This window comes from Brassica napus, chromosome C8 (assembly GCF_020379485.1).
Source record: "Brassica napus cultivar Da-Ae chromosome C8, Da-Ae, whole genome shotgun sequence".
Classification (NCBI taxonomy): domain Eukaryota; kingdom Viridiplantae; phylum Streptophyta; class Magnoliopsida; order Brassicales; family Brassicaceae; genus Brassica; species Brassica napus.
In genome coordinates, this window is record NC_063451.1 from 40,974,094 (window position 1) to 40,988,663 (window position 14,570).

A 14,570-nucleotide genomic window follows, 5' to 3' on the forward strand; every position below is an offset into this window, starting at 1 on the left:
AAACCAGTGATCGAGACAAAAAACTGCCGGTAAATTCTCTTCTTCTGAAATATATGAAAGAGATAAGAATAAGAGAGTTCCAGAGAAAAACCCTCTCTCTCTAAGAAAAGAGAAGCCGACTCTACATGAATGTGTATATTGTTAATTTTTCATTTCCGGAATTAAACACTCACAAGTCTGAAAGATTATATTAAATCCAAACGAGTAAAATAACTAGGAAAAAGTGGATGTAATCCCAGATGGTTGATCAAGATTGGGCCACAAGAGATTGAGAGGTGAAGCAAGTTGGCAAGTGGCCCACTAATCTAATCTTCCACGGGCCCCAATAAGATCTTTCAACCCTTTACAAAGTTGTTGCCGTTTATTCTACTCTTTGTTTCTTTAAGTCGGATAAAATAAAATGTAAAATCAGATGTCCCCTCTATTTATGTTTGAAATTGGGACAATGATCAAGGACTAGAAATATAACAATGTTGCAAAGTCGGTCTTCATCACACATCAAGATACATTAATAGTTTTATACCATTCAAGGTTTAGGTGCCAACACTCTCAATCGTTACTACTTATCCTACCAAACACCATTATAATGTAAGAAAACCTATGATGACCTGAAAAATCTCATTTAAAAGTGAAAACATCATAATGACTTTACTCTGGATTTTCATTTATTCTTACTTAGAACGCCATCCTAGGATCCACAACACCAGAAGCATTGCCTTCACCAGTTACAAGCTGTTCAGGATCCTGTGAGAAAGACACAAACATAGTATACAATTATCGTTTAGTCTTCCTCCATAGATTATAGATGTTAAAAGCTGACTATATACATACCTCCATCCCCCATTTGATGTAATCTGGAGATTCACAGGCCTTGTACTCATCTACCAAACTCTCAATGATGTCTCTTGCTTCATCAAACTCTGAGAGATCATTGTCCTGTCCATACCCATAATCAATAGTCAAAGCTTTGGTGCTGCAAGAAACACGAAACCAAAACAAAAGCAGGACATCTAAAGCTGTCAACTTACAAACATGGGAAACTTTCGGTAATTGTCAAGAAAAGCTTGCTTCTTCCTCAGTTTATCATATTGGCTCAAACATTTGCTGAAAAGGTGCCTTATACTTGTGTGGCTTGCTAACATAAGACCACTGACCTGAAATATCATCAGATACACCACTTAAGTAAAAGAGTCTTTAGTCTTACTTAAGATATATATATATATATATATGGAACAACGAATGATTACCCTATGGGCAGTTTGAACATATGGAGACTTCTTGGAAAGTGCAACCTGTCAAAGAAAAAAATTGTGATGCAAAGTCCATGGTCAAGTCAGAAGCAATAAGTCGAACCTGTATGCTTGCAGGTCCCCATTCAATGAAGTTAACGAGCTTCCTTTCTCGTATCCTCTGCAAACTCTCATGCACCTAATGAAACAAACACAGGTAGATAACATCATCACCAAGACAGAATCAACCGATTACAAGTCAGACAAGAAGAGTTGGTACCTGAGTGGGATCGACTTCTCCTTGAATAATATTCAAGATTGATATGTACTTCGCCTGACTAGCTTCCTTGTTCCTAGCATAAGACGACACCATCACATTCTTCGGCTGCAGGAGCCTCCTCATGACATCCAGCACGGTTGTCTTACGAATGACATTCGCCTGGCGCTCAACGGTCAGCGGAGTATAACCCGTCATGAGGAAGTGGCACCTCGGCGTCGGGATCAGAGACGCAAGCAAGCCAACCAAGTCGTTGTTCATGTATCCAGGATAACGCAGCGTCGTTGTGCTGGCGGACATCACGGTTGAGACTAGCGAATTCGTTTGAGCGAAGGTGGGGTTGGTGAGATGGAGGCGCTCCACGGCGATTCTAGTCAACGCGGTGTTGTCGAGGACGACGACGCAGTCAGCGTTTAAGGTGAGGCGTTTCAGTGTGAGGAGGGAATTGTAGGGCTGGACAACTACATCACTTGTTTCCATCTGGTTGGGGAAGACGCTATATGTCTGAACCAGCTTCTTGCTGTAGCGGTCGTTCAGAGTCTCCAGTAGGTAAGAGCCCATACCTTCATTCAGATCACAAGAAGCATTTAGAAAAGCCTGAGAACATTTAACTCAAAAACGCATATATGCCAAAAGTCACACAACAAGACTTATCATTTAGCAAATGCATTACAGACTAAACACCATAGAGGAATGAATGTATTTAATCCTATAAGAGTTGCGACAAATGCTTAATAAGTCATTCACAGTAGAAGCAGCAGCAAATAAACCTGAGAACTTAAACTCAGAAATGTCAAGAAGTCCCATAAAACTAAGCTTATGAGTTTACAAATTAGTCTATTGAGGAATGAATTTAATCTAAAAAACAAAATTAATTAAGCAAATGCATTGCAGACTAAACAGGATGGAGAAAGGTCCTTAATGCTAAACTAATGAAGGGCTTAATAAGTCATTAACTTCATGCTAGCATACAAAAAAAAAAGTCATTCTCCCTAAAAGAAGAAGTAAATAAAGCCTAAACTCAGAGTGTCAAGAACTCCCATAAAATTAAGCTTATAAGTTTGCAAACTAGACTGTAATGAGGAAGGAGTGATAGTGAAAACCTGAGCCAGTGCCACCAGCAATGGAATGGCAAAGAACAAAACCCTCAAGGCTGTCACTTCCATCAGCTTCTCGATCAATCATGTCCATTATTTCCTCTTCAACCCCTTTCCCCTAAACCAAATTTAGAAAGTCATGTAACAACCCCCACATCGATTTTTTTTTTGTTTTGTTTGACAAGGGTTCGTTATCAAACAAGTCAAGTAAACAAACCTGGTGATAACCACTGGCCCAGTTGTTTCCAGCACCACCACCGTGGTCAGCAACGAAGATGTTCTCATGGTTGTAGAGATTCCGGTAGTCCCCGTTCTGAATCCCATTGATAACTCTAGGCTCCAAATCAATCAGAAGCGCTCGTGGGATGTAGTGTTGGTCATCCGCTTGGTAAAAAAACACATCTTTTCTATCACCTCCCTAATAATATCATCAAATCAAATCCCAAATTAGCTCAATCAGAATCAATTGATACAATACACAGCAAGCGAGAGGAAGGAAGGAAGGAAGGACCTGAGTAGCGAAGTCTTCGAGGATACCGTCTTTACTGATGCCGTGCTCGAGGCAAAGCTGTTTCCAGAACTCCATCCCGATCTGGTTCCCGCATTGTCCCACTTGCAGCGTTATTATTTCTCTCGGCATCTTCTTCTTCTTCTTCTTCTCTCAGAAAAAAACTAGGGTTTTCGCTAGATCGATGATTATTGAGAAAATGAAATGAAACGATGGCGCGGATGCCTTTTTAAAACAATTAAGTAAAAATCCCAGAGATAACTTAATTAATTAAAAAGAAAACAAATTTTGTGCGGGCAGAGAGACTGAGACTCTGGTGGTTCGGTAACAAGGTTTCTCGGCATAGCCACAGCTGCTAACCTGCGCTGATTGTTTTGTTCCCAAGTCTTATTGGGCCTACTCTCCCCCACTTTGTCTATTTCCTCGGCCCATTATGCCTCTACAAAAAAAATATCTATCTCATTACTTCTTTCTGCACAGGTAGGCTATGGCCTAGGTGTACACTGAGTTTCAATTTTGAATATCTATTTGCTCCTGAGTCTTTTGATTATTAGTTATTATTATTGGTGCAATACATAAAATCAGAAATCTTAAATCTAAGATTAAAAAATATAATAAATCACGTGAACTCTCTTGTATCCTCCTTTCCTTTCTTCCTTCTTCTTTCAATCTGATATCCTGAACTCAACTCCTAGTATGTCCTTAACCTTCTCGTACGTCACAAACGCTATCGCTATCGATGGCACTACCTGAAAACAAACACACAATGAACATATATGATTCACCCTCTCCTTGAAAAACAGAGAGGAGGATTTTGAGAGACAAACCTTGACGGAGTTAGGGACCAAACCCTTGTACAATGCACCAACGCCTTCATGTCTAACCGTTTTCTTAAACGCGTCAACCATTCCAGAATACTCTATTGGAGCTTTGCCTCTACCATCACCTGTGATAACCGATGAAGCGTCTTTCCACCCAACCATCTGCATTCTTCTACGAACTACGTCAAGTGGGTATGCAACGGTTTGGCCCATTGTTCCAGCGATGGCTCCACATGCGAGTCTTGTTGTCACCGTAAGCTCTGAGTTGTTGTTGTCGATTATCCCAAAAGGTTTTGATTTGACCAGCCAGTCTTTTAGAGACTCGTAGACTGCAAAGTTAAGGCCTACGTAGGGAACCTGAGATTAAAAAGTATTAGTTAGTTTTTGATGCATCGTGTAATGTATTTATTATACATGTTGCGGTTTGAAGGAGATGGGACTGACAACTCCGATTACAGAGGGAAGCCATCCTCTGTACAAGGCTCTTGGTCCTTCCTGACGCAGGACTGTGGATAGTGCATGGACCATTCCTCTGTATTGATAAGGAGATTTGTCTGTCTGAACAGATAAGACATGTTTGTTTTTCAGAGAGATAATGTAAGTAGTTGAACAAGAGACCAAACAAATGATCTGACAAGAAGCCGCGGAAGGTAAAATCTCTGTCAAATTCTTACTCGTGAGATACAGAGATGCTTTACCTGGACGGTGAGCCTACCCCGCACCATGTCCATAGGATAAGTGGCTGACATGGCAATGATTCCGGCACAAGCTCCAGCTCCAAGCCGTAGAAGAGGTGTGAGCTGAGCATCATCTGCTCAAAAGAAGCGCCACAGAAGTAACAGTTAACAGTATCCACCGAACATGGATTTAAAGCAACGAAACGATCTCCATAACAAATGTAGCAACTATAGCATATCACCAGCTCAAAATTAGCAACACCTCTTATTGGTTTGTATATATTACTAATTGTCTGGTCTAGTAATCATCATAAGATTAGACTTACCGTTCCCTGTTTGCTGCCGGTAGAGGTAGAGTATCCCCCTGTCATTAAAACGAGGTCATAAGAGTGTGCATCAAATCAAAGCAGAGACAGAGAATAAAACAACAGCTTGAAAGATTCACATTTTACAAATAAGTCTGTCTTGTTTTAGAAAAGCCTTCCACTATAGAAATCGGATATTCATAACATTAAAAGAATACACACACACACACAAAGTAAAGGTCAGAGAAAAGTGATGATCATACTTGGAAGCCTGCTCGTAGCTGAAGAACTTGACGGCAGAGTTAGGAACAATACGAGCACAGTTAGCACCATTCCCTTTAAACAATCCACGGAAGCCTTCGGTCCTCCATATATACTTCAATCCTTGAACTGTCCCATTGTACTTTATACTGTGTGGATTTTGAACCTAGAAGACAACACAAAGCCAGCCAATTAAAGCAAACATTCCATACTCCATTCCAAAGACCACAACAAGAACAACACCTGTAGTAAAATCTTCAGTCTCTCCAACGGAGCAACAGCAGTTCTCGACCTAGGATCCGACAATAACAATCCAAAAATTGAAACTTTTGGTAATAAAATGACCAAAAAAGAAAGAGAATTTTGGAAGAGGAACTCACACTCCGCCGGCAACGCCACCGGCGATCAAAGACTTGCAGATCCCGATTACGGCATTGCTCGGAGCCTTAACCCCTTCACTCCTCTTCGCATCCTCCGATGCCATAAAAAGGAACAAAGCTAAGTATCTTCTTCTCCTTCTCAAGCCTAAACCCTGAAACACGCCGGATTCAAAATAGTCTAATTGAATCTAAGATCCGGTTCCTTCCTCCCTCGATGTCTCCTTCTATTGAGTTTTAAGGTTGTTCTGTCTCTGACGGCTCTGCGCTAACTGAAAGTGAGGTTTCAACACTTCCTTTTTAACGCCGTGCAAACTGTATTTTATACTCGCGCTCTTTTTGGTGTTGACACGTGGAGAGCCGTCCACCAGAGCGGTTAAACCGGATAGGTCCTTGTTGTTGAATTTAATCTGAACCGTTGGATCTTGTGTCGATCGAGTGGTTTACGATGATTTAGTAAAGTCACTAGATTAAATCTCTTAGTAGGGACCATCAATCTAACCCAAAAATTAGTTGTGAATCTCGTCAGTTTAAGTTAACGGTGCGACTCCGTTACTTGGTTCTTATCTTATCCTTCTATCATATAATTATCATTTTACATTATTTATTAATGTAGATAAGGATGTTTGGAAATAAAACGCCTGGTCCGATCTCATAGTTGATGATAGACCTTGCCAAAATGTACTTTCTTTATGCTTATGAGTGGGTAAAAGTTTATTCCACTGAGTAACGTTAACTGACCCAACAAAATAAAGTGCTAACGAAATCGATAAGCTTGGAGCTCTCTTATGTAGGCCCATTAGGAACATGCTTATCTTATGGAACTCACTAAACTCGGAAAAAAAAGTTTGGCTCATAATCCGAATATAATAGAATGAACTGAACTAGTAACTGGACGCTTTCATATGTTCTAGAACTAGATTTAAACGGGGGCCCTTAACATTTTTTCACTATATCGTATAATTCAATAGGGGTCACTGTCATTGATTAACCTTAGTTACTTAGACAAAATGAAGAATTAGATGGGGGCACGTTCCCCCGTTCACTGTGTCTGCCACTGAGTTAAATGTAAAAACAGTTTCTCAGTCTGTTACATGGAAACGGAAGCGGATACGTGGAAGTGGAAGTGGGAGTGGAAGCGGAAGCGGAAGCGTATGGAAACGCATAAGCGTGATTTTTAAAAAAAATTAGGAAGCGGATACGTGTTGGAGGCGTACATATATATACATATACATATATATATATATATATATATAAAAGAATTTAAAAAAAATCTATAACTAAAAATTATATGATTTAAATTTAAAATAAAGCATTTCTTCATTTCATATTAAAACTGTGAAAATACACATAAATTAAATTTAAAATAAATTATTATATTAATTATTTTTAATACTTTATAATTAATTGACATAATATATTTGAATATATGATTTATCTTTAATAAAAACCTTAATGCATAAAGATAATTTTTAATATTTTTATATTTATATTCTCTCTATTCAATCAAACAAGTAATAAAAGGGGATATCGAGCTTTCTAAACCGTACACGTTAGCATAAAAAACCAGCCAATGAAAAACCTTTAGTTTGTCATTCAATCAGTACAAAAAAACTGAGCCATTTGTCTGGGCTCATATGGCCCATTTCAAACACATCTCTCCATTCTAATCTTCAACGAAAGCGAAGATCAACTCCGCCTCTTCCACTTCGTCGTCACCGTTTCGCATCCCTGAATTTATCATCAACTCTCGATCATTCAATTTTGCTTTTACTCCTTTTATCAGAAGAGACATTATCGTTCCAACTCCTTTTGTTTTTCACGTTATATAAACCCCTTCACCACCAAATCTCTGAAGACGAATCTCAATGATATCTCGGCGTCCGATAAATTGATGTTTTGAATTTTGAATCGTAGCCACTTTGTTCAGATTCTAAGTTTGACGTTAAGATCCGTACAGAACTTCATCAAATATGGTGAACGGACAGAATTGGCGACATGGAATCCCGACACCACCTGCTTCAGCGCCGTCTTGATAATCGTCTGAAAGACATCCGTCTTTCTCTGCAATGGTAATGTGTCTGAAAAACTTAACGGGTCTTTCTGATTATCAGGTATGTTCCCTTCTGTACTGGAAACAACACATGTAACAAATGCTCCGTCTCTCTGGATTGGTTTTGTTAGATAGATTGGAAGATATACTTTGATATGTTATTCCTAATTCAATTTTAGCGTCAGTAGTCTTGGATATATATTAGTAATTTTTTCTTATAAAGCATTGACTGGTGTGTGTGTGTGTATGTGGGACTATTTCACCATGAAAGATTATGCTGTTACACCAGATCCTAATGAGGAGGAAAATGATATCTTTTATTGCTTCACGTTATGATTTAGAGGTATTGCCTTTTTTTAGAACCACTTTTGTTATGAAAGTTTGACTTCTCTAGACGATTTCTTTGTGTTTTATTTAAGTTATAACTTAAAACGCAGTCATGCCATGTAAACGGTGTATTGAAGGTTTGCTCACAATTGCAGGGTAAGGTTTGGTGGTTTAACTCCTGAATCTGAAACTCTGTTGTTTTGTTTGTTTGTTTATCCATAAGCTTTATCTCTTTGGATGTTTAGTGTAATCAGTGGCTCAATAACTGCCTAAAGAAAAGGAACAACGCCACTTTCATACTTCTAATGGTTTTCGTGTTCCTCATGGTTTGTATTGGCTCTCTCAACTACGTAAACAAAAATCTATAGCTCATTCACGTAACAACATTGATTGCCTTTTGTTGCAACAGATAACTATAGAAGGTGGAACAGCCATTGCCATATTTTTCAGATATTTTGTGGCAAAGAAAGGGATGGAAATCTCAAGAGAAGGCTTCATGTAGTGTTCCATTGCTCCAATATCTGTATGCTCTTCACACTTGCTTATTTCTCATGAAATCTAATGCAATTTATCTTGCCTTATGAAGTTTGTAATGTTTTGGGTTCTTACAGGTTTTGTTAACGGCCTAAGTTTCAGCAGCCAAGGGGTAGCTTTTCCTCTTCCATTTGGTTCTCATCAGGAAGGTAACTCTTATACAGTGTCCTATCCATAAAGCTTGCAGAATTACTCTGCTTTATATTTTATTCTTTAACAAGTAGTGTTCAAATACTTCCAGAGGATGAGAACACATTAGCAACGGGGGGAAGGAAATCAGTTTCAAGAAAGCAAATAAGGCGATCACATACTCTCAGATATAGTATTCAGGTGTCAATAGAATTAGAAGAGACTATCCAAAAAGATAGAAGGAGATGAGCGTTCAACTTCTTCCATACTGATCAACAAGCAACCAGGTTTACATATAAGCATAAACCATCGAACCTGATCACTTTAATCTTTAAGCTGGTATCGAGAATGCTGACCTCTGTGGAGGAAGACAGGCTGTTCTATTTTAGTCTAGGAATCTATGGAACCAAACTCAGACAAGACTTTAAAGTCCTTAACTTATGGTATGCTGCCCGAGAAAATAGTGCTTTTGAATGTGTGGACGCATCGGAGATATTAGCTTCTGGTGGAGATATTAGCTTCTAAAATGGTCATTTGTGTCAGTTTCGTCTGGCGAAAGCCAAAAATGACTTTTACCATAGTGAATTTCCACAATTCGAATTGGTAGAAAAAATAAATAATAGGTTGGCCAAGTATATAACTGTATGAAGCTAACAACTATAAACTCTCAATAAGAACTAACTGTATTAATCAACATATACTTCGAAAAATAATTAGATAAAACAAATAAGAGTTACAATTCTTTTAATCAACAAAACTGTTGCCCCTAATGTTTTATTTATAGATAAAAAATTTATGGTTTGAACAAAAAAAAAAAAGAAGATAAACATTTTATGCTTTTTTCAAAACTCACATAGATCAATCAAATTTAAACATTCAATCCAGCAATTTTTTAAAAATAAGCATATAATCTAAAAACACTTTTACTGTAACAAAATACTCACTTTTTCATAGCAAAACAAGATAATAAAATATACATATAGAACTAGCAGGTTGTGCAGTGTCAGTAAAAATAGATATTAGCTGATTTTAAAATTAAAACAAATTTAATTATTTGTAAATTTAAAACTTTTCAGAAAAAAAACAAGATAAGTGAATAACTTAATCACAATTAATTTTTAATTAATTATTTATTCAATCTTTTCACCATTATTTATATTTATGTATTTATTAATATTAAAGATTCTTCTCAAATATTTTTAATTATTTTAAAATTAACATATAATATTTTAATATTTATTAAAATATTACAAATTTAAACTAACATAAAGAAACAAATTAAATATTAAAAGTGTTAAAATTCTTAAAAATCATATATGTCAATATAAAATAGAAATACGCTTTAATGTATTTTAGTTACAAAATTATAGGATGAAAATTATAAATTTATAAGCTGTTTAGAGCTTTTGATTACATTCAGTAAATCACATTACAAAGACTTTTTTAAATTGTTACCTCGAGTCTATTAATAATTTAATATAGTGTTATATGAAATAAATGTGTGTAAAGATCAAGGTTAGAGCATCACCAATCAATGCAATGAATTTTTTTTACAATTTTTTTAAAAAATTCTAATTTACTTCTCGCTATTCCACCGTCTAAAAGTTAAGAATAGTGGAAATATGTTTCTACGGTAACATACAAACGATATTCCAAGGTTGTAATCTTTTTACATATTACCAATGACTAATATATCCGCATGTGTGTAATGAAAACTATTCAAAGTACTTTTATGTAGTAACTAACTAAAAATGGAATCGTTCGTATTGAAATCTACTACAGATTTCACATTTTCATAATAAATAATTATTTACAAATAATAAATGCCAAACAGTTTTAATATTAAAAATAAATGATGGCTTCAAAACTTTAATAATTACTAAATCATTTTTATTAGTCATCAATATTTACAGGTTTCAATATTCAAAATTATTACACATTTATAAAATTATATATTTATATGAAGCAAAGGTTATTTACCTATACTTCAAATAATAATTTAAAAAATCAATCAGATGATCTATAAGAAAATATATAATATACATTAGATAATAGAAGACATTTATATTTTATTAAATATAGAGTTATTTAAATTTTAAGAAAGATTTAAATATGCTTACTAAAAGATTAATAGAAACATCTAATATGTTTAAGATAATATATATATATATATATTAAAATAGAATGTGATGATATTTCAAAGGAACAAAATATAATCTTTCAAAAAAAATAAAGGATATAATATAAACATAAAAAAACCTTTAAAAAAAACTCTAAGGTTTAAGTTATATTTAATACTAAAATTATATAAATTTTATACACAAACAAACCGCGCGTAGCGCGGTAAAATATCTAGTACTATTAAAAAATTTGGATTTTATGTAAATTAAAAACTATAATTTTATATTTTTATGATATAAGATTTTGTGTTTTTTTTTTAAAGAATGAAAGCGTGATTCTAAAACGGAATCATAAGCTTCCAACGTATTTTTAAAGATAATATTTTAGAAGTGTTTTGGAAGCGAGATTCCGTAAGCTTCCACAAGGTTCGTATTCTGATTCCGGTTCGAACCGGGAAGCGGACGTCCGATGAAGTTTCCGTGCAACGTAGCTCTCAGTGAGTCGGCCACTGAGTTAAATGTAAAAACAAACCAAACTGATGAGATAGTAATCGCGTTAACGTTGGTCAACGAACCGGACCTGGTTTGCAGTGTTTCATTGTTCTTTTAATTATTTATTTTAATGAGTTTAGTTGTTAATAATGGAAACTGATTCTTCCTAATGTTTAGGAACTTAATCATCCCACGTTTCCCATTTCATCGTTGTATAGAGATCATGATCCCACAATTGCTTCTTGTAACTTTTATCTATTTAAATCAATGCAAACAACAAAAAGAGGTAGTCATAACTACCCAAAAGAAAAGCGTGTTCTAGTGTGTTCTTAATTTGTTCTTGAACAAATTCTCTTTGATTTGAAGAGAGACCTTAATTGGTATCAAATCACATGTTTCTAGATCAACGTTGATATCTCTTGGCAAGGGACCTATCAGTGGTATCAGAGCATGTTTTGTTTTTGATCCGGACCACTTTGTGGTATCAAAAACTTTATATTTTTCATCTTCCTTGTTATCGGTATTCTTCATGAATCAACGGTTATCAAGAATCCTCGACGAACGATCATTCTCAGAATCAACGATCATTGAGATCTATCCAGCGATTTTTTCTTTTTACCATTTTCTTCTTTTCGGGTTTGTTGATCAAGTTCAACATCCTTTCATTTGTTATGGATTAAAATCTGTAATTCTTCCATTGTTTTTCAGTTTTCAAAAAAAAAAAATTTCATCTTACTTGTCATTTAAAAGAAAAGCAAAAAAAAACAGTTTTATTCTAATAAGGAAACAAGCTTGGTCTGGGTCTTTGAAGTTGTAATGCGTTGAAAGACATCTACTGGCAAGAAGAATCAACATGGAAGAAAGAGAAGCAACTCAAGTCGAGCTTTCCTCAGTTCATCACGAACCTTGAGGACAAGGTTCTTTGACGTCCGGAGTATTGATGAGATAGTAATCGCGTTAACGTTGGTCAACTAACCGGACCTGGTTTGCAGTGTTTCATTGTTCTTTTAATTATTTATTTTAATGAGTTTAGTTGTTAATAATGGAGACTGATTCTTCCTAATGTTTAGGAACTTAATCATCCCACGTTTCCCATTTCATCGTTGTATAGGGATCATGATCCCACAATTGCTTCTTGTAACTTTTATCTATTTAAATCAATGCAAACAACAAAAAGAGGTAGTCATAACTACCCAAAAGAAAAGCGTGTTCTAGTGTGTTCTTAATTTGTTCTTGAACAAATTCTCTTTGATTTGAAGAGAGACCTTAATTGGTATCAAATCACATGTTTCTAGATCAACATTGATATCTCTTGGCAAGGGACCTATCACAAACTCATCAGCTTGTTTAACTCTTTTTTAACAAGTTCAGAGCTTTTCATCTATTAAGTTTTATTCTGTAATATATTATTCTTTCTCCTTTTTGGCCAACATTAAGAAAAAAAACTATTATGAGTAATTAATCGTCAAAGACAGAAACAAATATCGCCAGCTTGGATGTTATAATAAGACCATGGATATGACCAGATACAAAAACTAAAGGAAGAAAACAAAACACCTTAAAAACATTGAAAAACGCACTCACATTGTCAGAAACCTACATCGAGAAACACACTTCCACACAAACACGCTCATGAAAAACATCATAGAGAAGAGTAATTAAGAAGATGGTTGATGATCATGATCATGATCATAATAATGATCGTGTAGTGTGGGATTGTGGAAGCCCACTCTATGACTCATACGAGCTCGTATCTCTCACTCACATCATCGAACGCCACTTCATGTATCTCCCCTCTCTCTCCGGCGCCAGAAAAGTTTGTTCTTCTCGTACACCGTCAGATTTGAGCGATAAGGCTCATCGCGCAGCCAGCACGGTCGTGGATCTATGCTGTTCCTCTGATTCAACGACGGGTAAATTATTGGGTGGTGTTTTTGGGATGAAATGGTGGAAGAACAAGAAAAACGCAGATGTCGTGGAGGAGGAACACATTAAGAAGAAGACCAAGAAGGTGTTTCATCGAGTTCTATCTAGGTTAAGGATCCCTACAACAAGATCCGGTTCTCTGAAGATGTGATGTTTCTCTCCTTCGTAAGAAAAAGATTAATTATTGTTTGTATAATTTGAAATTTTATCGAATAAACTGTAATGAGAATGTGATTTGAACTTTGTTGCTCCATTGATAAAATGCAGATTTATTGCATTTTTAAAATTGACATTATCATCGTCATATGTACTGAACGTTAGAGCATGTAGGAGTAGGACATGTAAAGTGTGAACTTCTGGATTAACATGCAATCCACGTTTACTTCATAAAATATGAGATGTAACGCTTAGAAGCAGTTACGATACCAGCGGTTACTAACAATAAAAATATTTAAATAATTTCACAATTTTCTTTGCAGTATTTGTAATGCGCAAAACTCAAACAGATAAACGTTACTTGCGTTTACAGCTTGCAATAAAATATTACATTTCAACAATAACAAGGGATGTGCACACACACAAAAAGAAACAATAATAAGGGATTCAACGATTGTAACGTAAAAAACATGCAAGTGAATCTGTGTGTTATATTATAAGAAAAACTTAAGTGAAAAAACATGGAAGATTTTAATAGTTGAGTGTTTATCGTATAGTATTAGTGGTGATTACAAGCTTTGAGACAAGAAAACAACCTTCTCCGTTACTGGTAACCTTCCTCTCACGTAATGTTACTGTTTGCCTGATGATGATGATGACATTTTTAGCAAACTATAGAAATTAATTGTTGGAATCTAGCTAAAAGGAAATGATGTGAATTATTAGCATATATATTAATAAAGGAAATTTAGATCTCGAATCCAAAAGGGAGTGTCAGAAGAAAAATGTGAACTTGAAAGAAAACACAAGTGAATAAAGAAGGACAAAAGATGTGAAGCAATGTGTATATTGGCTCTAGAATATTTCATGGTTTGTCTGACAATAGTCTAAACAAACACATGGTTTATTGACCTAGTCAATGATTTAGTCTTGGAAACTTGGTAATTTCATAATCTGATCAGTGATTATTTTGATGTATTGAGAAACTCGCAAATGGGCTCATTGGTTCAAGTTTATTATGGCCCATATAATACAAGATTTGAACGGAGCCAAAATGCTGCTTTGTGTTCTCGTTTGTATCACTTTTTCTTTTAGCATATAGTTTTAGTTTAACCGTTACAAGATTCCATGTAAAGCAGTAAAGCTCAAGATATTAGTGAGCATCTACAAAAGCTTGATTCCTCTCATCCAATCGGTATAAGTTATGAATTCCATATGTCCTCTTTATCTTTAATATACCAAATATTTTCCAATGCAATATAACAAAAGATTATAAATCTC

The 14,570-nt window shown here is 35.4% G+C and overlaps 3 protein-coding genes across 3 annotated transcripts; 1 reads left to right on the forward strand and 2 right to left on the reverse strand.

Moving 5' to 3' along the window:
- Positions 1–471: 471 nt before the first annotated feature.
- LOC106415672 (tubulin gamma-1 chain) lies at positions 472–3,461 on the reverse strand. Its single transcript, XM_013856431.3, has 9 exons — positions 3,115–3,461; positions 2,821–3,021; positions 2,610–2,721; positions 1,510–2,069; positions 1,354–1,428; positions 1,248–1,292; positions 1,029–1,154; positions 832–936; positions 472–744 (listed from the first exon to the last, which is right to left on the reverse strand). The coding sequence occupies exons 1-9, from the start codon at positions 3,241–3,243 to the stop codon at positions 676–678; spliced, it is 1,422 nt and encodes a 473-aa protein (XP_013711885.1). The 5' UTR covers positions 3,244–3,461; the 3' UTR covers positions 472–675.
- A 154-nt stretch (positions 3,462–3,615) lies between these two features.
- On the reverse strand, positions 3,616–5,847 carry LOC106415673 (mitochondrial adenine nucleotide transporter ADNT1). Its single transcript, XM_013856432.3, has 8 exons — positions 5,556–5,847; positions 5,419–5,467; positions 5,178–5,341; positions 4,936–4,973; positions 4,631–4,743; positions 4,377–4,490; positions 3,939–4,289; positions 3,616–3,860 (listed from the first exon to the last, which is right to left on the reverse strand). The coding sequence occupies exons 1-8, from the start codon at positions 5,657–5,659 to the stop codon at positions 3,777–3,779; spliced, it is 1,017 nt and encodes a 338-aa protein (XP_013711886.1). The 5' UTR covers positions 5,660–5,847; the 3' UTR covers positions 3,616–3,776.
- Positions 5,848–11,343: 5,496 nt separating this feature from the next.
- On the forward strand, positions 11,344–13,386 carry BNAC08G31530D. The gene has a single exon (XM_013855064.3). The coding sequence runs from the start codon at positions 12,874–12,876 to the stop codon at positions 13,282–13,284; it is 411 nt and encodes a 136-aa protein (XP_013710518.1). The 5' UTR covers positions 11,344–12,873; the 3' UTR covers positions 13,285–13,386.
- Positions 13,387–14,570: the final 1,184 nt, after the last annotated feature.

Excerpts from the sequence above, each read along its gene's own strand:
- LOC106415672 (XM_013856431.3), bottom strand. The coding sequence starts at position 3,243 with ATGCCGAGAGAAATAATAACGCTGCAAGTGGGACAATGCGGGAACCAG. Across the intron at positions 3,022-3,114 it reads TCGAAGACTTCGCTACTCAG|GGAGGTGATAGAAAAGATGT; the intron begins GTCCTTCCTTCC and ends TGATATTATTAG. Across the intron at positions 1,155-1,247 it reads ATGTTCAAACTGCCCATAGG|GTCAGTGGTCTTATGTTAGC; the intron begins GTAATCATTCGT and ends ATGATATTTCAG.
- LOC106415673 (XM_013856432.3), bottom strand. The coding sequence starts at position 5,659 with ATGGCATCGGAGGATGCGAAGAGGAGTGAAGGGGTTAAGGCTCCGAGC. Across the intron at positions 5,342-5,418 it reads GACTGAAGATTTTACTACAG|GTTCAAAATCCACACAGTAT; the intron begins GTGTTGTTCTTG and ends GTTGTCTTCTAG. Across the intron at positions 4,491-4,630 it reads GGGGTAGGCTCACCGTCCAG|ACAGACAAATCTCCTTATCA; the intron begins GTAAAGCATCTC and ends TTATCTGTTCAG.
- BNAC08G31530D (XM_013855064.3), top strand. The coding sequence starts at position 12,874 with ATGGTTGATGATCATGATCATGATCATAATAATGATCGTGTAGTGTGG.